General features: G+C 48.3%; 1 protein-coding gene across 1 annotated transcript in view; it reads left to right on the forward strand.

Annotated features, from left to right (window-relative positions):
• nudcd1 (NudC domain containing 1) overlaps positions 1-26598 on the forward strand; it is a 29697-nt gene that overhangs the window by 2217 nt on the left and 882 nt on the right. The window contains exons 3-9 of the mRNA XM_084484483.1: positions 709-891; positions 2018-2201; positions 4093-4281; positions 9807-10014; positions 12984-13128; positions 14065-14190; positions 23497-23656. Coding sequence (XP_084340609.1) covers positions 709-891; positions 2018-2201; positions 4093-4281; positions 9807-10014; positions 12984-13128; positions 14065-14190; positions 23497-23656 — 1195 coding nt within the window. The remainder of the gene's footprint in view (positions 1-708; positions 892-2017; positions 2202-4092; positions 4282-9806; positions 10015-12983; positions 13129-14064; positions 14191-23496; positions 23657-26598) is intronic.

The following is a 26598-nucleotide window of genomic DNA, read 5'->3' on the forward strand; positions in this document are numbered from 1 at the left end:
ACGACAGCTCGGCCGCTCGCGCTCAGCCATCTGATGGAGTGCGGCGAGGGGGATTTTCCCTTATGGCTGCGTCATGGAGGGGTGTGACGGGTACCGTGGCTGGTCCCCGGGAGCGGGGGGTCTTTTGTGGGTGGGCAGGCGGGCACTGGCAGCCTGGCCGGGTGGGCGGGAAGTGTGTGTGTGTGTGTGTGTGTGTGTGTGTGTGTGTGTGTGTGTGTGTGTGTGTGTGTGTGTGTGTGTGTGTGTGTGTGTGTGTGTGTGTGTGTGTGTGTGTGTGTGTGTGTGTGTGTGTGCGGGCTTTGTGGTGGGGGGGTGATGTTTTTCCTCATGTTTAAGGCATCAGAGTTGAGCCTGGGGGCCAGTGTCCCATCACGATCGCCGTTAGAGAGACACACACAAAAGCACACACATGCACGCACATGTGCACACACGTGTGTGTAATTGATTTCCATAACCATCACAAGGACCGGCTTACAGCCAATGTTTTAGTGGACCTCCATGGAAATAAATAAGAAATTGCGTTTGTTTGCTACGTAAATACTCCCGGGAACAGTGTGACAGCTCAGAGATCTAGGTACACATAATCTTAAACCAAGCATTTTCAAGTTTCGTGTTGTGTTGTGTGCTTATTATTTTGTGCGACTGTTGAGTTGTGTTCCCGTGTGGACCCTAACCGATGTGGGGGGTCTCTCTTTGGGGGGGGAGCAGGACACGGCGCTGGGGAAGCCCAAGGAGGTGTTCCAGCTGAGCCCCGATGGCGGCTGTGAGGAGCCGCTGGGCCCCTCCCTCAGCCTCACCTCGGCCAGCTGGGCTGCGCTCTCCGACGGCACGGGGAGGCTGTACCTGCTGCGCACCAGCCAGAGGGGGGAGAACTCCCACCTCAAGTGGGAGGTGAGCAGGACCGCACGCACACACGCACGCACACACACACATGCAGACATTTACACGGGAGTTACACACAAACATATACACACACGCATGCACACGTATACATACACATGCATACACATACACACACATGCACGCACACGCACATATTCACACACACGCACGCACACACATGCGCACACACACATACACAAACAAACATCTCTCACACACACACCCACACACACATGCACACACATGCAAACACACATGCACACAGACCCCTCAAGATCCAAGTCCTTAGAGAAGTCCACCCACAGGGGTTAAAAAAGCTCAGCTTTGAGGCGCTTCATTCGTCATTACAAGCACTCAAAATCATGTATTATGTTTTCAAATATGCTCTTCTGAACTCAAACAAAGGACACTTACGCTATCTTGCCACTGTTACAAAAAATAACACAGTTATTATTCATTTGCAGGAGAAAGGTGTAAAACCAAAGACACCAAAAACGTCTTCATTTTGAATGTCTCGTAGTGTTGAGGTGAAACGGGGGTTCACGTACCCTTTAAAACGTAGAGGCTGTCCGTCAGACACCTGGGTGGTCACGACCATGTTTGATGTCACCGGGGGACAGATTTGTATATGTACTGACTAATGATGACGAATGATCTACAAAACCTCCCAGCTGGTGGGAAAACATTTAGATTCCCTTTTAGATTCCCCATCTGACATGTTGACAAAGAGTCGCCATCCAGACACAGAGTAGAAAAGTTAGCCAAATAGATTTTAAATTGAGTTCCCCCCCTGTGAGTCCTGGTGTACACACCTAGAATACAGTATTGGATTCTCACTGCTATGCAAGTCGCTAGTTGGCTGGTACTTACCTTTCTGTATTGTTGTCAAGAAAATTCAAGAAAAATAGATTAAAAATGCCATGATGCAACACACACACACATGCACACCCCCCCCCCCCCCCCCACCAACCAACCCCCCCCTGCATGCTTCACACACGTAATTTACAAGCAGGTGAACTGAGGCCACCTCCCCCCCCCCCCCTCTTTGGTATTGATCACAACAACACCAACACCAACAAGGCTCTTGCGATCAGTACCTCCTCTAACCTGTGTGTGACTGACGGCGGGCCCCCAGCCCCAGTTCAACCAGGAGATGGGCGAGCCCTTCGTCATCCTGCACAGCCTGGCCCACGTCCAGGAGGGGGTCCACAGCCTAGAGGTGCTGCTGCTGCGCGTGCAGAAGGACCCCCAGGAGAGCAAGGGCAGCGGCTTCTCCGTGACGCTGGAGTGGGTCACAGTCGCCGCCACCGCCGCGCAGGGTGAGTGGAGCTCCGCCCGCCCCCACCCTGTTCTCAGATCAGATCAGATGTGGTTTCGATGCATATCTAAAGTCTGATGGCAGATGAGGTTAAATCTGCCATTTTCGGTTTCTCTCTCTTTCGTTCCATGTTTGTATTGACCAATCGTGTCGCTGGAGGCGGGGAACTGTAAGTGTGTAACTGGCAAACTTTGTTAAGCTAATTTAACAAACTCAGCCGGCAGGAGTTAACTGTAAAAAAGTGTCTGTAAAGGTTTCAAATCAGCCCCCCCCCAGTAGACTGGTCGATACAGAAATATTGGCGGAAAAATCACATTCTTAAAGCTTTGTTCACTCGCACAAATTACTTTTCTTTTGTAAAACATCTCCCGCAGGAAACAGGCGTAACCTCAGCTTCCTCAGTTCATTCAGTCCCTGGTTTCTGGCCCGGGCTCTGTGTGTCCCCCCAACCCCCCAACCCCCCAGACGCTCTGCTATAACATAATAGAACCACCGCAGCCATTGCGATAACTCCTGGCATAATTCCCCAACACAACGCCGGCCTGATCTGTGTGCCTCTTAATGAGACTCTGGCCCTGTGACTCGTCGATATGAAAATAAGGAATAAAAGGCCACAGACATTTGATGTCTGCCCTTCATCGTTTCATTAGAGACTCGGGGCTCGGCGCTGCTCAGCCCTATTGTTGTGCTTAAGGTCCCCCCCAGGAACACTTTGTTCTCCTGCGGTCCTCTTTAATTAAAAACGGCTGACGGGTTTTTTACTCTTCATTACGGTGTCTCTTAATAACTCCTTCATGTGATGACGTCTTTGGCAGTCAATCAGGCGTCTGCGCCTCGTGACCTCACAGCCCTGCGAACATTTGTAAAGAAAGAACGACTCAAATGTAGTTTTGCGGCATCTTGACTCTTTGGTGCTACGGGAGAATGCAGACTAAAGTGGTACAATATGTCCTTGGTAAGTCGGTAAGGTGCAGGAAGACTGTAACATTACATTTAACAGACGCTTATATCCAAAGCGACATAGACGGTTCATACATATATTTACGGCGGGTACGTTGCATCAGCCGCATGCTGATGCAACCTACCTATTAACCGCCATCCCCCCCTCCCCCATTACCTGTAATAATAATACATTAGACTTATATAGTGCTTTTCTACATACTCAAAGACACTCTACAGAGTGAACACAAAAAATATGTAATAGTAACGAATATAAGTAAAAATATACAAATAAATGAATAAATTGAATAGGATCAAATTAAATGAAGCTAAAAAGCTCAAATAAGTAGTTAAAACTATGAATATTTAGGGTTAGGAGGTTATTAGGGATGTTAAAAATGTGTCGACTCAACGATTGATTCTCGACTCGTGCTCAGGTCGACTCTAAAAATAGAAATCGGAAAATCAGAACTTTGCATTATTGGTGTGCTCCTGAGCGCAACCTTTGAAATATGACAGGCGGGCCGCTGTCTTAAAGGTGCCATGACATACCACCAGGTGTGGTGTGATTAGCCGTTACAAGCCGTTTTGGCAATCCCTTTATGATATCATAAGGGGCAGAAAGTAGATCAGTCCATCAGCCTACCCAATGGACTGTAGCAAATGTTGCTCATCTATCCGCCACACATCTAGGTGGACACGCACACCTGTGATGTCTTAAGGGGCTGATTCCCAAAACGGCTTGTAACGGCTAATCACACCACACCTGTGGCATGTCATAGCACCTTTTAAAGGAAAGTGCGCCGCAACTGCTGCAGCCGCAGGGCCAAAAAAACTCATGACTCAAAACGACTCATGACTCCGACACGTCGACTCACAAAATACTGAGTCGTTAACATCCCTAGAGGTTGTGTGTGTTGTCGTTGACCCCTGCGTGTCATGTGACCCCGCAGACCAGGAGAAGCACTACGAGGTGCGGACGCGGCGGCTGCTTACGGGCAAGTCGGTGCCCCACTACGCGGCCCTGGAGCCCCAGGGCCGGGGCCTGATGGTGGCCTCCGAAAAGCCTTTCGCCTGCACCCACCTGGACGGGAAGGCCGTGGAGACGCCCGCCGACAAGCCCATGGAGGTGGAGGCCGCAGGTGGGTGGAGGTCGCCGTGGACGGGGGAGGTCGGGGGTTCGATCCCCACTGGGGCTAACCATGCTTCAATAATCGTATGCACACAAGGCATTCTTAAAAAAAAAAAGTATATATATATATTTAATGGGCTTTTTTGTGCCTTTATGTACTGACATGTAGCATAGGACCACAGGTGGGAATCAAACCGGGATCGCTACAAGGCGTATTGCACTTATTGTATGTTTGTATGTCCTGGCATTTAATGTACACACTTATTGTACATTGTACGTCATGGCACGTGATCTATGCACTTACTGTATCTTGTACATGGTCATAGTACCAAGCATTGTGTAGCATCTTATCCTAGCTATCTTTGTCGTACACGGGGAATGGGTTAACCTTGGAACCTTGTAAGTGCTTGGCACTTACAAGGTTCTGTGTAATGTACTTATTCTGGAAATGTACTTAAGTAAGTCCCTGAGGACAAAAGTGTCTGCTATAGGCCCTCAAGTGGTTTGACTCACCAAGCCCCCCCCCCTTAGTCACGTAGCTGTTGTTTTAGATCAAAGTGTCTTACAGCTCAGCGATGCCTGCAGGTAAGGTTGTGGACGTAGGGGATTCGTCTTAGTAGATATCTTTTTCAAAACATTGGGTTCCATTGTTATTTTAGAATGGAGACATCTCAATGCATTTCTAGTCACAAGCTGCTACAAAGCAATTTAAGATGAGTCCAATCTTAAAAAACACGTTTTAAGAATGGATGAAAAACAACAACTGGAGAAGCTCATTAAATCCCTGAAGTTGAAGAAAAAACTCCTTATGAATACACAACTACCTACTATATTGTGGTAGTCTGTATCTGTGGTCAGGGGCCAACACCATCCATTCAACGGCGCTTTGTATTCCAATCGACGGGGTGAACAGACCCAGAGACATCGCGTGCCGTGCCGAGGTTCAACCAAAAGCCCAGAGGACACAACAAGAAACTTCCATCAACAGACCCTTATCATACTTAGGCATAATTTGAGTGCGGATTCTTAACAGCCTGATTGCGTATAAACACGCTGCAGGGAAGAAACACAATGGAAGTGATGACTAGTGTGGTACTCCTCCGTGCTCAGAATTTTGTGATGATGATGAGGACCTTCATATGTTTTAACTAATGGACCCGCTGAAGATCTAAGACGCTTTACTTGAGCAAAAATCCAAAGAAGAGGTGGAATCTATGACGGACATCATATATGTTATTTTAATGTGACAGCGCTCTCTGTTTGGAAACCGGTTCAATCCAGTCTGTGTGTGTGTCCATCGGAGTCAAAGTCACCTCAAACTCTTCTGTGCTTCCGTGTCCTCTCGACATGGTAAATCTGTGTCTCACTTGACGTCAAACCTTTTTTTTTTGCCTCTACTTTGATTATGTCTTCTAAAAAAACAACACAAAACCCCCCCCCCCCCCCCCCCCCACCGTTGCCCCCTCCAAACCCGAGCTGCTTGGCTTGTATCCATAGAAACAAGCCAACATTAGAATAGAGGCTGAATATTATTTTTTTTTCTGCGTCCTAATAGAGTTTGGTTTTGTGCTTTTGTGAACAACTGTATGCTCACTGACCTCTGGCTTCCGGATAGAGCGACTGGCTCTTATCTCTCTCTCTCTCTCTCTCTCTCTCTCTCTCTCTCTCTCTCTCTCTCTCTCTCTCTCTCTCTCTCTCTCTCTCTCTCTCTCTCTCTCTCTCTCTCTCTCTCTCTCTCTCTCTGGCCCCCTCATAACATCTCAAAAGAGACATTTGATGAAAAAGGAATTGCGTAAAAGTTAGTCTAAGTGGTAATAATCAAGGTTGATGTTCCAGCCATGTCTTCTATTATAATTTACTTAGTTGTTGTAGATACATACTAGACCCATGAATGGACTGCACTGAATACATCGGGAAAGCACTGCGACGCATAGTGAACACAGCTGGAAGGATCATTGGCACCCCACTCCCTTCCCTGCAAGTCACATGCGTCACCCACCTCACCCGCAAAAAGCTACCTTGATTGTGAGCGACGCCGGCCACCCCGCACGCAGTCTGCTCAGCCTCCTGCCCCCTGGGAGAGGGTATCGGAGCCTCCGTGCCCGCTCCACCAGACTCACAAACAGCCTCATCCACCTGGCTGTGAGGAAACTAAATTCTCTCCCTTCTCTCCCCTGAGCCACATCCACCAGGCTGTCATAAAACTGAATCCCGCCCCCCCCCCCTTCTGCCAACCCCCCAAACAGACTGAAATTGCTGCTATTCTTCTTTTAAAAAAAATTGCTGCTATTCTACTGACTTCTTTTTGCACTACCTCAACTTAAATTCTATTCTATTATATTATACAGAAACCTATGCTGCTACTTCATACAAGTACATAGTACACTCTTATATTTTATTATACACTTTTTTTAATATTAGGAATGTCCTGTGTGCACACATGTGACATCTGACACAGAGTGTGCTATTTATACTTCCAGGTTATGTTCCCGGAACCTTCTGGAAGGTTGAGCATCTCAAGGTTCAAGTACTTCTGCTCCCACTGAACATTTACCCTTGCGTTGAAACACTCACACAAGAGACACACTCGCACTTGGGCAGCGGCTATTAAAAGTTTCCGACCATCTGGATGTCCAAGAGAACCCATGTTAGGCTCCATGGGTCTTTATTAATACCTCCATGGTGTGCGTCCGTGTTCATGGTCGATGTTTCATAACTGAAGCCTTTGGCAGACTTTTTTTTTTTAAAGGGCCAATTCTTATTTTAAATATGACTGCCCTTTTTGGTGTGGACCCCGGGGAAACTAGCTGACCACAGCGTTTATAGCTAATAGCAGATCCTTTTAATGAACAAGTACACCCTCATTTCCTTCTGGGATTAATTAAGCACATCTCCCGCTGTATCTGAATCGAGGCTGAGCATATTCAACCCTTTTTTTTTTATAGAGTTGCTCGCTGGAAATGTGCAGTACATGTCTCTCGGTTTCTTTTTTCTTCGGCAAAAGGGTTTCGCATCGCGTCCTTAGTTGGCCGAGGATGTCGGGCGGCCGGTGTTGAGAGACCACTACTTGCCAAGGAGAAAATTAGACTTTCAGATGAAGCCATGAAACTGTCGGAAGCACTGGAGCATCTCAAAGTGAGAGAGAGGAGCGGAGGAAGACAGAGATGGTGATTGTTGGGCACGATTAATGGAGATAGAAGAGAGAGAGATAAAAAGGATGCAGGGGGAGAGGGAGGGTGGAGAGGCAGAAAGGGAGAGATTTCCTAGTAGGCGCAGTGAGGGAGTAAGGATTGAGTTGTTTACAGAGAGCCCATTAAAGCTTCCATATGTAGTGCAGATCTATATTTGCATTACGTGATGTTCGTCTGTCCAGCATATGGCCTAGAGTACAGTGGAGAGGGAGAGGGACAGAAACCCTTTCTCTTGTTACATGATGTCCTTTCATTGAGGGGTTCAGGCAGAAAGTAAAGTAATAACAACAATTGTTATATTTTATTATATATTCATATTGGTTATATATTATTAACATGACAACAAAGCCTTTATTAGCATAATGCTCTCCAGTGATCTGTCCGGGCTGCGTGCCAATATACATATGAAAGGGTGTGTGTGTGTGTGTGTGTGTGTGTGTGTGTGTGTGTGTGTGTGTGTGTGTGTGTGTGTGTGTGTGTGTGTGTGTGTGTGTGTGTGTGTGTGTGTGTGTGTGTGTGTGTGTGTGTGCGCCACTGCCTCCCCATACGTTGATGAAATTATATGACAGCAGCCCTTGGACAGAGGTAAACAAGTGGCTCTATTCAATTATTTAATGACACTGGGCGATGCCACTGGTTTAAAAAGATTATTCCCTGGCCACAGTCTGTTCATAAAGAAAATATCTTTATATATATATCTATGTTTCTTTTCAACTATCACAAACACAATGTAAGGAGTGGTTTAATCCTGATTGAATATGTATGTACATATATGTATGTATGTACATATATGTATGTATGAACTTTGCAGGCATGATATGAAAACAGAACGAACTTGAATTGCTTGCTCAGCAATAACACTGCGTTCTTTTCCACACAATCCAATACAACACAATCCTATCAAGCAGCCATTTTTTTAAACTCAGATTGATCCAGTCTCATCGTGCCTTGGACATAATCACGCTTCATATTGGAAATAATTCTCTCTTGGCTGTAATGAGGTAGGGGGGAGGGAGGGGAGGAGAGGGGAGGAGTGTGTGTGTGTGTGTGTGTGTGTGTGTGTGTGTGTGTGTGTGTGTGTGTGTGTGTGTGTGTGTGTGTGTGTGTGTGTGTGTGTGTGTGTGTGTGTGTGTGTGTGTGTGTGTGTGTGTGTGTGTGTGTGTGACTGCGTCAAGGCAACCTCTGATGAAGATCCATTGAGGATTTTCCAATTGTGTTGCCACACACACACACACACACACACACACACACACACACACACACACACACACACACACACACACACACACACACACACACACACACACACACACACACACACAGAGCAGATGTTCAATCAATGCAAGATGCATGACATTTACTGCTAATGTGAGACTCGCTCTGAACTTGGTCTGGGAGATGAGTTTTGAATGTGGCAGGGTGAGTGCTATCAAATGAACCGTATCCACCAAGCCCTGCACGGCTTGTCAGTGTGTATACCTGATTACACTGTTTGTTATGGAAATACCAGCATGAGGAGAGAGACCCAGTGGGAGACAGCGAGAGAGGAGATGGAGAGAGAGAGAGACAGAAAGAGACAGGGAGAGGGAGACAGATTAATTTCAGAGACATTTGCATTGGTAAGGAGAGCGAGATGAAATTGCTTCAGACCATGAAATGGGTTCGGATTTTCCAAACGGTTGCCGGGATACCACAGCGTTCCCCTCCCCGGTAAAACATGACCCTTATTATCAACACCCGTAAACCCCTCAGAATGATCACGTAAAACTCACAACTCCTGCATGCATGAGTTTGTAATTTGATGGGGAAAGCATATTCAAAATAAACCGCACTCGCCTCAACAACACTGACAGCTTCCCTAGCCCTGTCTCCCCCCTGCTCCCCCCTCCTCCCACCATCTCTAACCCTGTCTCCCCCCTCCTCCCACCATCTCTAACCCTGTCTCCCCCCTGCTCCCCCCTCCTCCCACCATCTCTAACCCTGTCTCCCCCCTCCTCCCCCCTCCTCCCACCATCTCTAACCCTGTCTCCCCCCTCCTCCCACCATCTCTAACCCTGTCTCCCCCCTCCTCCCCCCTCCTCCCACCATCTCTAACCCTGTCTCCCCCCTCCTCCCCCCTCCTCCCACCATCTCTAACCCTGTCTCCCCCCTCCTCCCCCCTCCTCCCACCATCTCTAACCCTGTCTCCCCCCTCCTCCCACCATCTCTAACCCTGTCTCCCCCCTCCTCCCACCATCTCTAACCCTGTCTCCCCCCTCCTCCCACCATCTCTAACCCTGTCTCCCCCCTCCTCCTCCCTCCTCCCACCATCTCTAACCCTGTCTCCCCTCTCCCCCTCCCCCAGACCCTCTGTACTTCTGGCAGCAGACGGCGGAGGACGTGACGGTGTCGGTCCGCATGCCCGAGGGCTTCTCCAAGGACCAGGTCCAGTTCCGGCTGGCGGGGGGCTCCCTCAGCGTGGGGGTCCAGGGCTTCGCCCCCATCCTGGAGGGCGCGCTCCACGCTGCCGTGGACACCGAGGCCAGCGCCTGGGTCATCAAGGACAACAAGAGGTGTGTGTGTGTGTGTGTGTGTGTGTGTGTGTGTGTGTGTGTGTGTGTGTGTGTGTGTGTGTGTGTGTGTGTGTGTGTGTGTGTGTGTGTGTGTGTGTGTGTGTGTGTGTGTGTGTGTGTGTGTGTGCGCGCGCTGTGCACATATGCGGGTGTGTGAGACTGAGTGGGCGAATGTGTGCCTTTATGCTTGTAAGTGTGTGTGTGTGCATGCGTGCCTGTAAGAGAGTGTGTGTGTGTGTGTGCGTGCCTGTGTGTGTATTTAACGTAAGATGCGTGTGGCCCCGGCTCCTCCACCCAGGTGAACGGATGATTCGATGGACCCACATGTCGTGTTCCATTGTGTGATGGTCCTCTCCTCTGAAACACCCACCCCCCCCTCCCCCACCTCCCCTCCCCTGCCGCGTAAGGCCTCGCACCTCGCCTTGAGCCGTTGCACAACTCCTGTTTCGTAAACTCCTGTTCACCCGTTTCGATGCAGACGCACAACAACCCTGAAACACAACCCTGTTGTGCGGCTCAGCGATGGCAGAGCCTCAGGTTTTACAGAGCAAGCTTTAACGACACTCTCTCAAAAACTCCTATTTTCTTTCTGTAAAGTCGGGAGGAGTTGAAGGACACATTCTTTGGTTCTGCTGCCTTCAAACAATTAAAGCGTCACAGTGACGTCTGTATGCCAGTGTAGCGGACGAGGAGTATCAAAGCTGTGTGTGTGTGTGTGTGTGTGTGTGTGTGTGTGTGTGTGTGTGTGTGTGTGTGTGTGTGTGTGTGTGTGTGTGTGTGTGTGTGTGTGTGTGTGTGTGTGTGGACATGCGCTTTACACCAGTTATCGAGTGTCGATTCGAGTGTGCCTGATTGTCTGCATGAACGTGAATTTGTGTGTGTGTGCGTAAGCATGACATTTCAGTGTGCGTAATTTTTCGCATGAACATGAATTTGTGTGTGTGTGTGTGAGCATGACATTTCAGTGTGCTTGATTTTGTGCGTGATCCTGATTTTTTGTGTGTGTGTGTGTGCGTGCGCGTGCGCGTGCGAGCATGACATTTGAGTGTGTGTGGCTTTGCGTGCTCTTGTGTACGGCGAGCGGTCTCCGCTCAGAGGATCCTGAACACGATAAAACAGGGAAGAAAAACACAAAGAATGCGCCGGCGAGGCGGGCATTGTCGGCGCTGTCAGTGCCGCCGTCCGGCCCCTCCCCGCGGAGTGGCAGATGGGCCGTCTCTCCGGGCCTTTTGTCCGCGCCGCCTCCACCCTCCCACGGCGAGGCATTGATATATATATATTTATATATATTTATTTATTTATTTATTCTCTTATTGTTGGTTATTTATTTATTTATTTGTTTACATTTTCGGTGTTGCCAAGGCTTTCAGCTGACGCCGCTCATGTCAAACTGGGAACAATGGGAGATTGCGATGGATGTTGGATTAACAAACTGATCTCAGGGCTGTACCAATAAGTTTTGATGCCATTCAAAAAGTGTAATTTTCCATTAGGAACTTTGTGACGTGGTAAATGGACTGCGTGTCGTGCTTCTCTAACAAGTGGCCACTCAAAGCGCTTCACAATTATTGCGTAACATTCACTCATTCATGCACACATTCACACACCGACGGCGGTGTCAACCATGCAAGGCGACAGCCAGCCCGTCAAGAGCAGTGAGGGTGAGGCGTCTTCCTCAGGGACACCTCGACAGTCCGGGGAGACGGGGATCAAACTAGCAACCTTCCAGTTACCAGCCAACCCGCTCTACCTCCTGAGCCACTGCCGCCCACGGAAAGGATTGGCATTAAACAGATGTGAGACAGAGGAATAACAAGCCTCTAGGTTCTGAGTACCATTACCCAGGTCGATGGGTCTTGTTCTATTGGTCAAGTACACAATGGGGGACGGAGGGAGAGTACAAAACAACAAAGTACTGTTGACCATTCCCAGGTGGCCGACAGCAAAGTGCACGAGACGGAGGTTGAGCTGTCCTCTGAAGAGCTGCTGAGTGCGGACGTGTTTCGGAAACCATAACCACCACTCAACCGTATAGCGGTGAATAATATTCCCTGCGTGGTCCCGGCTGAGCTGCGTGCTGGAGAATATGGATCAGTGGTAAGCACCGGCGCTGACTACCGGCGGTTCATTAGCATACTGCCCAACCGCTCTGTGCCATCCATAGGCTGCCGGAGACGGACTCATACCTTCCTTTGTTATGGTCATTAGCCGTACACTGCTAGAAATACTACATATTTATACATTTTTATAGAAATGTGAAACTTGTTTACCACATATCAGTCACTGCGTGCGTGTGTGCGCGAGTGTGTGTGTGCAAAACTATATGCTGGAGGCTGTATGTGTAATGACGGGTTTCTTGAACCAGGATCAATGGGATCAATGAGACAAACAACCACATGACCACATGTTTAACACCACCGGGCCCCAGCAGGTTCAGCTCTGATCTCTATAAACCGGGAGCTGTATATGCATGCAGAATAAGATTGAAAAAACCAGACAAGACTTTGGAATCCGAAGTGCTGGTTTCTCATTTGTAGTCCCACTGGTAGTATTGACTGACATTATGGCGGGCTTTAGCTGCACGTGGCTAATTAGGCTAATTGGAGGCTAACGATCTCAGAACACATCGGCTTTCGTCTGCGAGACGAGGCGGAATGTGGTCTGGACTGGACCTGAAGAACCTATATAGAATATCGACCTGCGTCTATTCTGTGGAGTAACGTTCGACTCGGCGACTTGCGAAACAACCCAGACTCAAATCTTTCGCTCGTCATACTGTGGACCACCAAGCCCGGTACTCGGAAGAGGAAGTCTCGGCCCGGAGATCTGGTTATCCGGTTATCCGGCTCCACCGGAGCCCCGGGGCTATTGCCCGCCGTCCCCCAGAGCTTAACGGCCGCCGGGGCCGGTGGCCGGCGGCTTCCCCGTTGAACCCGGCTCCTGTCTGACCGTACGTGTCTCCTCCCCAGCCTGGAGGTGACCCTGCAGAAGCTGCAGGAGGGGTCCACGTGGCCGGAGCTGGTGCCGGGGGACGACCGGGGGGAGTACATGGTGAGCGAGGAGCAGGCGGCCCTCATCCACGAGAGACTGACCTACCTCACGGTGGACGACCTGGTAAGACCCCCGTCTCCCCCTATCCCCCCATCCCCTGCCTCCTGGAGCGTGCACACACGCACGCACGCACACACGCCATAGAGTCGGTTTCAGATTGCATTCACGAGTACCCGTCCTGATCCTGTACTTGTCTTGGACCGGCCCCATCTATGAAACACGCCAGATATGGAGCAGAAGGGAGGCTCGCAAAGACATCATCCTCCACCCATCCCTCTCCTCTCTCCCTCCCTCCCCCCTCTCCTACTTGCTCTCTCTCTCTCATCTTCTTACCTCCCGCTGCTGCTCCTCTTCTCATCCCCTTTCTCCTGCCACCCCGCTCTCCTCCTTTCCCCTCCTGCTCTCCCCTCTCCTCCCTCTATTCTCTCCTCTAGTCCGTGCCTCCTCTCGTCCCCCTCTCCTCTCCCGTTCTTCAGTTTCTCCTCCCTCCCCTCCTCCTCCTCTTCCCTCTCACTCCTCCCATCCCACTCCCCCCTCTCCTTTCGTCCCCCCCCCCCCCCCCCCCTCTCGAGTCCAGCTATCTTTAATGTCTCTCTCTCCTCGCTCGGCCCTGGCCTGCTTTCCATCAGCAGCCTCCTCTCAGGATACTCGAGGGCCTTGGGTGCAAATGAAGCCAATTTATATGGTTGAATGTATTCACAGGATGTTCTCCACCGGAATATTCCGGACCAGCTCTCTGTGCAGTCTTTTGTGATCTATTATCTTTTGTCTTGCCAGGTGTGTAAGTAGAAGGTTCTGTTTTAATGGCGTTTTTTGCATTCAAAGCCGTTGCTCGTCTCCTATATGAAATGTATAATGGAAAAGTAATATATTAACCCATGATTTGTGACGGTGTTGTCATGGCAATCAAACACACATCTGTAACCAGCCATGAAACACAACAGCCATTTGAATGAAAAGTCTCTCACCAGGCCTTTTACTTCTGCCTACGTCTCCCAGAATGCAAATGGTGAGGCAGAGAAGCCTCCATGCAACTCTCAGGAGCTGGAGGACTGCGACGGCTTCCCAGAGGACAGCTCCAGCCTCACACACTTTGATGGAGGGACACTGAAGCCCACTCAGGTGGTGAGTTGGACTCTCTCTCTCTTTGTCCGTCTCTACCACTGTCTCTCTCTCTGTCTGGTTCTCTCTCTCTCTCTCTCTCTCTCTCTCTCTCTCTCTCTCTCTCTCTCTCTCTCTCACCCCACCACCACCACCACCACATGGGTCAACATGTGGTAGACACCCCCCCCCCCCCCCCCCCCCCCCCAAACAAAGCGCTCTTCCTGGCTGGGGGGGTCCGCTTGAGCTGAGTGAGAGCCCTCTGGCTCCGTCCCCCCGGCGGCTCCGGAGAATCTCCTCAGCCAATCGGGTTTGAGCATCTCCTTTTATCTATAGAAAATGGGAGGCGTCCACGTTGTTGGTGCAGGGTAAGCACCGGGGGCTGTGATGGAGATCTGAGGAGATTAGGAGTGCCGGATCTCTCCGGCCGGGCCGTCGAGACGCATCCTCCGTGCGTCACGACGGCGAAGCAGGAACAGCCTAATGTCTTGAATGTCTTGAATTCCACAGCAATCTGTAGATCCCTGTGTGTGTGTGTGTGTGTGTGTGTGTGTGTGTGTGTGTGTGTGTGTGTGTGTGTGTGTGTGTGTGTGTGTGTGTGTGTGTGTGTGTGTGTGTGTGTGTGTGTGTGTGTGTGTGTGTGTGTGTGTGTGTGTGTTTTCTTCGCCTGGAATCGATTTCCTTTTCCGTCGTTCAAACAAATATTATCACGATCATTGTGTCTTCAACACAGCTGACGCACCTCAAGGGTATATTTGTACAGGGATATATATTGTAAGGGATATATTTGTACGCTTATGGTTTCAATCCATCGATATTTCCTTTGAATCGTCCCACAAAAGGAAGTAAATCAATATCGCAGCGAATCCCATGGCGACCAATGCAACAGGACTCTCTTCCTTCTTTAAAGGTCCCATGGCATGAAAATTTCACTTTATGAGGTTAACATTAATATGAGTTCCCCCAGAGAATTTGGCCCGCCAATGAGCTACGACCCTGTGTGTGTGTGTGTGTGTGTGTGTGTGTGTGTGTGTGTGTGTGTGTGTGTGTGTGTGTGTGTGTGTGTGTGTGTGTGTGTGTGTGTGTGTGTGTGTGTGTGTGTGTGTGTGAGAGAGAGACTGTAATGCAAGTGTTGTACACTTCTTTGTTATTTGGATAAGCCTTCTGCTCTTGGTGTTATGGCGCATTACATGCAACACAATAAGGCAAGCTTGCGTAAAGCTTGCATTTGGTGAAAAGACTAGACTGCTTCAGGTTCTCTGATGTCTCTGGTATTTCCACAATGAGACTCGTAGTGGGGGTTATCTCAGCCATGGTTGAGAAGGAATTGGGGGAAAGGATTGTTGCCTGTGATTGTCTCCCCGCATGTCCCCGCTGCCCGCTGCCGAGGCACCACCGCCGCTGCAGTGGGCAGTGGGGCTCCGGCGGGAGGTCTACTTCAGATTGATGTGGAAGTGGAAGAACCAGAGACGTCGGAGAACCCGACACAGTCCTTTGAGTTTCATATTATCGTCTGGTGGCGCACACAGATTTTGGCCGTGATAATATATGAGCTACAGCTGTGTGCACCTCACCATTGCGATACATCCACTGTAAACTAGCGCATGGTACCGTGGCCACAAGCTGCTCAGGGCCACACCCCCACCCTCCACCTTGACCCGCCTCTAAAAAACGGCACGTTTGTGGAAAGCTCATTGTGGGACTGGCTCGTAGTGGCTGTAATTCTGCACCAAGGCTGAATTTCTTGAACGTCTTCAAGTACTGTATTAGGGGCTCACTAACACCTATATAAAAGCATTCATAAAGTAGCATGCCATGGGATCTTTAACAAAGTGTATTATGTCTTATCATCAGATGGTAGTAACCACTTATCTTCCTGGCCGTTCCAGCAGCACCCAATCATAAAACCTCTTTTCATTCCTTCATTTCTCCTCTGTTATCAATAGACCTGCCAGTCCAAAGCCTCCTCTGTCCCTGAACCATGATAGACCCTGCCCTGATGTTTTTATAGATAACACGGTGTGTTGTTGTTATTTCCCCAGCATTTACGAAATAACACCTTTTCATCGCAAGCCATGAAAAGCCAAGCCATTGTCAGACTTGAGGCTCAGGGTTTCGGCGTGGTTCTGTGATGGCATGGTTGATGAGGTGATGTGTTTTTTATCTATCCATCTATAACAAAAAATATCACACTAAGCGGCCGACGCATTCAAACTTTTGATGGATTGGTCGATGGATTGACACAGTTGGATCTTAACGCCTTGCTCAATCGCTCTTCTACCCGTTCCTGCAAAAAGTAAGAAAGCGCTTCACAGGAAAGGATGCATTGCAACCCAAACCACGCTGCATCAATCCACAACGTACACTAATGAAAAGAACAGCCATTGTGTAGAAGAGGGCCGCAGCACATGCAGCCAAGAGGACCAGGAATAGACGGAGATGGTCTGTTCCTCGCTTGTTTGAAGGAGGGACACACTGAGGTCTGGTGTGAAGGGAAGGCTGCGCACTTGGATGGCACTGGAGCATGTAGATACTCACCCTGCATGTATTAGCCATGTCTATCCCCCCCGTCGCCTTTTATAAACGAGGTGGTGGTGGTGGGTGGGTGCTGGGGGGTGGGGGGGGGGAGGTCCTCCGCTGTAACACAATGATAGCGACGGTCTAATGAAGATCCATGAATGGAGGCGCAGGATATGGGGAGCAGGAATGAATGCAGTGGAGAGGATAAAAGCAGCGTACGGCTGGAAATGGTGAGTCCATTACGCGGACCACAGAAGCCGCGCCGCCGCTGCTAAGTGAGCTTCATGAAGCGCCTTCCCGCACGCCACGGCTCCCCTGCCCACGCGGGCTTTGTGCTGATGTAGCCTGCAAGGTGTGTGTGTGTGTGTGTGTGTGTGTGTGTGTGTGTGTGTGTGTGTGTGTGTGTGTGTGTGTGTGTGTGTGTGTGTGTGTGTGTGTGTGTGTGTGTGTGTGTGTGTGTGTGTGATAGAATGCTTTTATTGTCACTATACACAGTACAATGAAATTCAGAAAGCAGCTCCTTAAAAGTGCACACATAGTTAGCATAATATAAAAGACTATACAGTATAAATTTGAATACACAATAAAAAGTAAACCACAAACGGTAGAGGTAGGTTATGTCTGGTGGTGTAGTGATCAGTGCAAATATGTCAGTGCAGTATATATTAGTGCAAATTTGTTTGAGTTTGAGTTCAGTATGGTGACAGCTTTGGGAAAGAAGCTGTCCCTGAGTCTATTTGTTCTGGCCCGTATGGACCTGAAGCGCCTGCCAGAGGGCAACAGGTTGAAGAGATGGAAGCCGGGGTCGGTGGTGTCTTCCAGGATGTTTCTGGCCCTTCTGAGACAGCAGGAGTTGTAGATGGTGCTTAAGGAAGGCAGAGGGCAGCCAATGATTTTTTGTGCGATGTTTGCCACCCTCTGCAGGCTCTTCCTGTCGGCCTCTGTGCAGCTGGAGTGCCACACTGACACAGCGCAGGTCAGCAGGCTCTCGATGGTGGAACGGTAGAAGGTCATCAGCAGCTGCGTGTTTAGTTGCTCCTTCCTGAGCACCCTCAGGAAGTGTAGTCGCTGCTGGGCCTTCTTGACCAGCACTGAGGTGTTAACCGACCAGCAGAGGTCTGCAGAAATGTGGACCCCGAGGAATCTGAAGGACTCAACTCGCTCTACACATCCACCGTTGATGTACAGGGGGGCAGGGGCGGCTCTGTTCCGCCCGAAGTCCAGGATGAGTTCCTTGGTCTTGGTGATGTTCAGTGCCAAGTTGTTTGATGCACACCACTCACCAAGTTTCCGGACCTCATCTCTGTAGGCCGCCTCGTTTCCCCCCGTTATCAGCCCCACCACTGTTGTGTCATCAGCAAATTTGACAATGATGTTCTCTGGGTGGGCTGGACTGCAGTCGGATGTGTAGAGGGAGTAGAGTAGTGGGCTCAGCACACAGCCCTGGGGAGAGCCAGTGCTGAGAGTGCGGGAGGAGGAGAGGTGAGGACCCAGTTTCACCTGCTGGGGTCGGTTGACTAGAAAGTCTTTTATCCAGGAGCAGGTGGGTGATGGGATCCCTAGGTTGACTAACTTGGGGATCAGAATGCCCGGTATTATTGTGTTAAAAGCTGAGCTGAAGTCAATGAAGAGCATTCTGACATAGCTCCTCGGTTGCTCCAGGTGACTCAGCGCTGAGTGGAGAGCGATGGCTATTGCGTCTTCGGTGGATCTGTTAGTCCGGTATGCAAACTGGTGCGGGTCCAGGGTGGGGGGGAGACAGGCTTTGATGTGTCTCAAAACCAGTTTCTCAAAGCACTTGGTGATGACTGGGGTGAGTGCTACGGGGCGGAAGTCATTGAGGCTGGTGACTTTTAAGGGAACGGGGGGTGTGTGTGTGTGTGTGTGTGTGTGTGTGTGTGTGTGTGTGTGTGTGTGTGTGTGTGTGTGTGTGTGTGCGTGTGCGTGCCATGTTCGTAGATCTTTGCATATAATAATAATTATTGGTTGTTGTAGTAGTATTCTTATTATTCTGTGAACAAACATACACGTCAGGCAGAACTCTTGGTCGTACAGCATGTTTTTTTAATAAGATCTTTATAAGAATTGTGCAGTAGTCACTGTTCAAAATAGTCCTGATTATTATTATGACAATTTTCTAGATTTTGCATTCCAATTATTCTAATCATCCAAAGTACAAGTTTAAAATGACCCGTATCAAAAGTGAAAGCAGAGTATTAGGAGTCGTATAACAGAAGAAAAACATGATTTATAAAGAACCGAATGATGGCGGTTAACCCATTAAACTCTGGCCAACCCAGCTCAAGAACTATTAAGAGGAATGGAAACCGTCATTACACTCGAACCATCGATTGCGAAACAACCATTAAGATAATTGCCTTCACTAACTAATCATTATCTTAAAAGTGTTCTCTATAAAACGGGATTGGAAAGGCGATATCACGGCACAATATAAAACACCACGGCGGTCCGAACCGGTTCTTCCCTCCCGGTGAAAACGGGAGCGAGCTGCCCCGGTTCGGTTGAGTTCAGCCGAGGCAGCGCGAAGAGCAGAGCTGAGCAAACAGTCCTTTTCTCTCTGTGAAAAGGTTAGTTGCTATGTGGTCTCGCCGGGGGAGGTGATAAGAGGCCGTCGGAGGAGGTATTTCTGCTGCTCTTCCTGACATCTGCTGTCTGTGTACTGAGGCATCGCCCGTCCCTTCCTTATTGCATCTCTCAGCCCGTCTCTCTCTCTCTCTCTGACTGTCTCCCTCTCTGTCTCTCCGTCTGTCGTTATCTACCTCCGTGTCCCTGCCTGTCTCTCTCTCCCCCTCTGACTCCCTCCCGTCTCTGTCCATCTCTCTCTCTCTTTCTCTGTCTCTGCCTCTGTCTGTCTTTCTTTCACTGTCTCCCTCTCTCTCTGTCTGTCTCTCTCTACCACTGTCTCTCTCTGTCTGTCTGTCTCTCTCTCTCTTTGTCCGTCTCTACCATTGTCTCTCTCTCTGTCTGTTTTTTTCTCTCTCTCTCTCTCTCTCTCTCTCTCTCTCTCTCTCTCCTTTCTCTATGCTGCTCTGTTTCTTTGTCTCTCTCTCTCTCTCTTGCAGTCTCACTCTCCATCTTCCCACTCTTATCTTTGCTCTTAATACCTCACTCACGCATACACACATGAATTCTGATAAAAGTCTGGAAATTATACAGTTCAAACGTGTACGAAAGGTCCCGCATCTGTTTCATAGACATTTTTATAACCTTGATTGATCTATAGAATTCAGCAGAGCCATCTCATTGTTGATATTAAATCATTTAGTCAAAGCAGACTTGCTGCCAGCAGAGACAGACAGGACAGACAGGCAGACGGACAGACTCATTATGGCAACAAAATCCACTTTTTTGTGACAAGACGTTTTTCAAACCTCCCTTTAGAGGTTTGCGACCTGAACCCTTTTATTGGACGTTCTTAAAGCCCAATAAATAAACACATAAAACTCCTTTAGTGCAGTTATAATAACCTCAAGTATATGATAATATAAACATCAAAAATATGAGATAAATAAAATAATAATATGAATATGATAAAATATTAGAATAAATACAATCTAAAGAATTGATCTTGGTCCAATACTGTCATGCTCATATATATGATAACAACAATGAAAAACCCTCATCATAACTGTACGCCGTATTTACTATCAACATGAGGCTGAGAGGTCAGACGGTGGGATGTCTCTGTGCATAGCAACTTCAGATACGTCTCTCTGTGAACCGGGCCCATGCTAAACAGCAATCAGGGCGCCGTGCGTGAGTAATTAACACACAAATGACTCACCGCCCCCACCAGGTGTGCTTGTTAACGGGAATTGGCAGCAGGTGTTTAAATAGATTCCGTCCACAAAATCGACTATTGATTAGCAAGCCTGGCGGAGCTGTGGTTACCGGATTCTGAGGCAGGTCTGTTTCACTGTTGTGAGTGTGGTATTGATGAATAATGGATGGGCGCAGAGCAGTCTGGCGGCAGTGGATCAGGAGGTAGAGCGGCTTGACTTGACACCGGAAGGTTGCTAGTTCGATCCCCGGCTTCTCCTAGCCCAGTCTTTGAGGTGTCCCTGAGCAAGTCGCGTTTGGATAAAAGCGTCCACTAAATGTATTGGAAATGTATATTACTGGGTTTAGGGCAAGGTATTGCAGTGGTTAGGGTGTTTCACTAGTGCCAGCTTTAAGGTCCTTGGTTCAAACCCCCAAGGCATTCTAGGGCAAGATGTCAGTTGCTTTGGATACAAGGGTCGTCTGACTAAAGAGAATAGAATGGAAAATACTTTATTGTCTTTGCTTGCGTGTATGGTAGATTGCTACAAAAGAAGGGTACGTCAAACACACAACACATCCCATCAAGGCAGGACACATTAAAATATATTTACATAAAGAAACAGTAGACGGAATGGGAAAAGGATTGAGTACACAGTGTACTCATACTGATTGTATGTTGTCGGTCCTGTGTGTCCATAGGTTGTGTTGAACTATGCCAAAAAAATTTTTTTTTGTGGAATTATTTCTGCTTGGGCTTGTCTTCCTGATTTGACAGGGAATGGACAAGAAATTTACGGCACAAATAAGTGAGTTCACACCTTCCACCAACCGAACCAGCCAGCCAGACTGAGGTGCAGAATCCAGGCTTCACTCTGCTCAGGTCAATAAGGGCAGGCTGTGTGTGTGTGTGTGTGTGTGTGTGTGTGTGTGTGTGTGTGTGTGTGTGTGTGTGTGTGTGTGTGTGTGTGTGTGTGTCAGAGAAAGGGTGCCAGTTAAAAATAATGAGGAACATTATTATTAACAGGAACTTAACTTTCCTGTGCCTAATCTTATTTTGACATGCGTTTCATTTCAAAACCATTAGAAACGATATGCACTGCCTCCGAATCTGAGAATATTAGCACACAAGATGAATGAAGGTGCTGTATGCATGACTAGCAATCAAAAAGCTGTTACATGGTATTAAAGTTTATTAGTTTATTCTAATGACTTCATTAAGATTTGATATGCGTTTGTATTTGTGTTTTGATACTTCAACTGTTAACCTTAAGAGTCTGAGCAGGATAATTTAATACAAAGTTACAGTTTGATGCAATGTTCTACACAATAAGCCTTGTCTACCTACCCTGGAATTCCAGAGTTCTTGCAGAGCACAATTTGAATTTGCTCAGTGAGTCACTCTGGGAACAAGCAATATACCCACTCCCCGATTCCCCTGGATCCGAACATTACCAATCACATCGGTGTATCTGATATAGGCGGGCCAAAAGCGTTGCTGTTTTACCGCCCGGATCAACAAGAGTCTTATCTATTGGTTAGCTCCACTGGTCTGGATACGTCACCCCTTGTATTCTTCTGATTGGTTGTAGTGTTATCTAATTACATGCTGTGATATTTTCAAATGCATGCTTGGTGCCGCCCCTCGAGTTGGGCCATTTTTATTACTCGTTGCCAGACCCTACAGCTTTCTAGATGTGGGTCTGGATTTCCAGGCTATTGTCTACCGACCACTATGCACAGAATACACTTAGAGGTTTCGGATTAGTAGAGTTTTTTTGGCCTTGTATTTATAAATACATCAAGTCACTGAGGTAGACATGTAACTAGCTTCCACTGTCACTGTTTCATTGTGGTGCGGTGACCATGGCAACACACACGCACTGACCTCGGAACCCTGGCTACTATGGAGACATGTGATCATGGCCAGCTAGCTACATGAAGCCTTCGCACCAGCCGCGAGACGGAGGTGTGTGTGAGTGGGGGCCGACTGACCTTCTGTTAGATTATACGTTGAATCCCACCAGGGATCAGAGGGAATGCAGGGAAGCAATCAGCCATCGGTGGTTGTTGTCGTGTTCTGTGTTGGTCGTCGCCCTGTGTGTTCTGAGCGAGGGACCCCACAACCTGAGGGGATTAGGGGGGCGGGTGGGTGGGCACACTGGATGTGCTTTGAATGTGATTAATATTGAGGTGTGAGCAGCGGAACGCGGGGGGACTGCTGCCTGCTCCACAGCTAATCAGGGTGAATTGGAAGAAACCTGTAATTAAAAGGGGAATGATGTCAGTGGAGATGTGATGGATGGTGTGCAGGTTGTAGATGTAGTGATGTCGTCATGTATTTCACTGCGCACCCCACAGCGAGTTTAGCACAGCGGGGGTTAATCTCTGTGTATATTGCTCAGCGTCTATCGGGTCGGAGGGTACCCCTGGGCCGCCGTGTGGAATTGTGGGTAATCCCATTGCAGAAGAGCCCCACATGCTAAAAAGACATTCATTTCACAACTCAGTTAATGTACAGGCATGCACTCTGGAGACGACACACACACACACACACACACACACACACACACACACACACACACACACACACACACACACACACACACACACACACACTTTGTCATTGCTAACACTATGCTTTCACTGCCTGGGTATGAATTAATGTTCTCTCTTAAAGGATATCACCCTGTGTGTGTGTGTGTGTGTGTGTCTTTATTGGTTTGTGTACAAAACATGTTTGAGGTCTGCTTTGAAAACTGTTGTCATAGCGATCAACCAGCCCCTTTGAGCAAACCTGTTGAACTCTCATGGAAATCTTCAACTTGAAACCAAAGTAAACATTGGTTCATATATGATGCATACATTTATATCGGTACAGGAAGGTCTCCCAGTGTCTGCAGCCTTCAAGCAGTCATTCCTGCAGGAATTAAGATTCCCATCCCCGTGGGGAATCTCGCTCCTTACCGCCAAACACATCTATCCACCATCCCTTTGGGTAAAAGCGTCTCAACCAAATCCGCTCCACAGGTGAATCTGGGGAGCCACCAGTTCCTGTTCACGGTGGACGCCGACCCAGCCGAGATGCCCTGCCTGTGCCTCCGCCACGACGTGGACGCCCTGGTGTGGCAGCCGCGGCCCGGCCAGCCCGACACCATGTGGGAGCACATCGCCACCTTCAACGCCCTGGGTAAGACACGCACCCACCCACCTTTAACGCCCTGGGTAAGACACCCACCCACCCACCTTCAACGCCCTGGGTAAGACACACACCCTGGGTAAGCGAGGCACTAGGGGTGTACGGTATAAACGGTATAGAAAGTACACTGGTGTGAATTTGCACTACAGTCTGGATTTTGACCATACCTTGAGACAGGTGTGACCGGTAGACAGTGTTGTGTGTAACGTGTTACAAAGTAAGTAACGTAAATACAGTAACGTAACTTCTTTTTCATGTGAAAAGTAATGTTACGCGCAACTACTGAAAATATGGTAACGAAACGTAGCTCCTTTTTCAATTCGGCACAACGTTACATTTCCCAGGGGCCGATTTGACAGCGATACTGCCTTCTCAGGCAGTATGCTATTGCGCAAGCACGCAGGCACGCAGGCGCGCAGCCTGCGCAATAGTCCCTTTACATGCTCTCATTCCACACCGTACGAGACAGACGCTGGTAGCGTGAAGCTGTCTCTGAATCTCAGACATCGCTTCCGCAGGCATTTTCCAAAGCCAGTCCTTACAACAAAAAAAGCCAGCGGTGGAACGAGATAACAAACGCTGTCACTGTTTACCTGTGTAAGGACATGGTTCCCTTTCAAAATGTTGATACAAAGGGCTGTAAAGAGATGGTCAAAACACTCGATCTCAGGTACGCGTTACCTGCCCGCACACACTTCAGCCAAATTGAGATGCCAAAACTATACGGCAAGGTCCGTGACAAAGTGGAGAAATAAATCCATAGTATCCATTCTGGAAGTAACTTAAAAAAAAAAAAAAAAGATTTAGCATTTTTTTCTATTGCAGTTTTGCTCAATAAATGTTCTTAAAATACTTCTGTACTATGTGAACTATTTCCTAGTAAAACAAAAATACAGTAATAGCTGCCTAACCAGAATTTTACCCCTTCAGAAGCATTTCTATCGAAATTAGAATATAAAATGAACATACCGTCACCGTCAATGCCAAATTATACCGTGATATAAATTTTAGTCCATACCGTACAGCCCTAAGAGGCACCCACCCACCTTCAACACCCTGGGTAAGAGAGGCACTCACCTTCAACACCCTGGGTAAGAGAGGCACCCACCCTGGGTAAGAGAGGCACCCACCCTGGGTAAGAGACACACACTGGGTAACAGCCACTGACCCTGGGCTCCTGCCACACAGACACTGGGTAATGGATGCACCGACCCTGGGTTTAAGAGGAACCGGCTATTTTCTAATATAACAGAGAACTGCTTCATTTGCGACGCATGTTGTGAAGAAATCGTGGTCTGCAGAAGCGGCTCTCTTGGCCCGGTGACATAATTTGCCCTTGATTTGTTTTTCTCTATTGGTCAGATTTGGAAAAATTACAAATCGATAACACAACTTCTTTATGGAAACAGAGCTGATTCTGCAGGCTGCAACAATACATATGAAGCAGCACTCTCCTATATTAGAAAATGAGCTGAGTGGGACGGTCCCCTTTTAAGGCCCGGGTAAGTGTAGATACCCTTGGCAAGAACCAACGTCTGACTACACAAGGACAGGATCAGAACCTTCCCGGGTGGGGCAGAGGGTTTGACTCCCAAATGAAACTCTCTGGGCTCCACAAAACGGTGGTTTCAGTCCCCTCATGCCCACACCCTACCTGACCCTGAAAAATGCAGTCACTTTGGATAGAAAAAAACAACTTGTTTGTATTGTTGTTTTGAGAGAAATTGGGGGATTCATTCTCAGCCCCTGGGGTAACACTTGCTGTGTTAGCTGACTGGTTCAGGGGGGTTGCTGGGACAAGCCAGCACAAGTAAGCCGATCCACCGGGAGAGAGATTTTAAAACTCCATGTACAATTAGAAGCTCATTCAGAGACATTATTTTTTTTGACCTTCAATGGCTTTGTTGCGGAGTTCTTTGAGGTCACACCCACTGAATCGCTGTCTGCAGAGCCTGGTGGATAGGAAGTGATGTCATGGACACAGGAAATTAAACTCCATCAAATATGGAACGGGTGATTATTCCAATGTGATTCTCCGCAGATATTGAAATGATTCACAGGTTTTTTGTTAGCTACTCCACTTGCAGTCCTTTGCAAAGTTACTGAATGCATGAGCCACTTGGCAATGGAAAGGCACTCTATTGGTGCCCCCTTGGGTAGACGCCAGACACACACTGTGTGTCATCACAGGTTTTTCAGCGGCTCAGAATACGGACAATAGTAGCCGGAAATGGAGTAATATGAAGGAAAAGGCACCTTTTCCCTGCTCCCGTGTTGCGTCAGTGAGGCGGGAACGTAGTCTGTGTATCGTGTCATCACTGCCTGAGAGTTTTGGCGTGCGCCTTTATACAAAGGGACTCACTGGGAAGGCTGAGAATCAAAGCGTGTCGTCAGAATCGGAGTAACTACAAAAAGGCTTTGTGCTGCAAGGCCAACTGAGTAGCTAAAGGCATCAGAGGAACTCAAACTAAGTTTTGTTATCGATTTGATTTATTTATTTATTCATTTATGAGCAATAGTTGCATCTCAGAGACCCAGAGATGGTAAAGTCAACATCAGAGCTGAAAACAACAAAGTTAGTTTATGAGTAGCTCTAGGAAGAGGTTGGGTCTACGGATGTGTTTTGAAGATAGGAAGTGATCTAAAGCCAGTTCTCACCCCATTAAGTATTTACAATCCAACCTGCCGGATACGATCCAAAGAGACGCGTGGCTGAGGAAATTGATTTCCTCCCTGGCACTAGAACACAGCGTAGGAACACAGTGTTTGCTCTGCACCGAGATATGGTTTGACGTGGGAGAAGTGTACTTGTCTTTAGGGTCCTTTGGTAACATGATGTGTTTAGCCAGTATTTACACTCACTCAGTTACATCAGCATAGTACTTAGGGGAAGGATGGTCTAGTAGTGGATAGGATGTTGGACGTACAACCAA

This window comes from Micromesistius poutassou (assembly GCF_964030765.1).
Source record: "Micromesistius poutassou genome assembly, chromosome: 20".
NCBI lineage: Eukaryota > Metazoa > Chordata > Actinopteri > Gadiformes > Gadidae > Micromesistius > Micromesistius poutassou.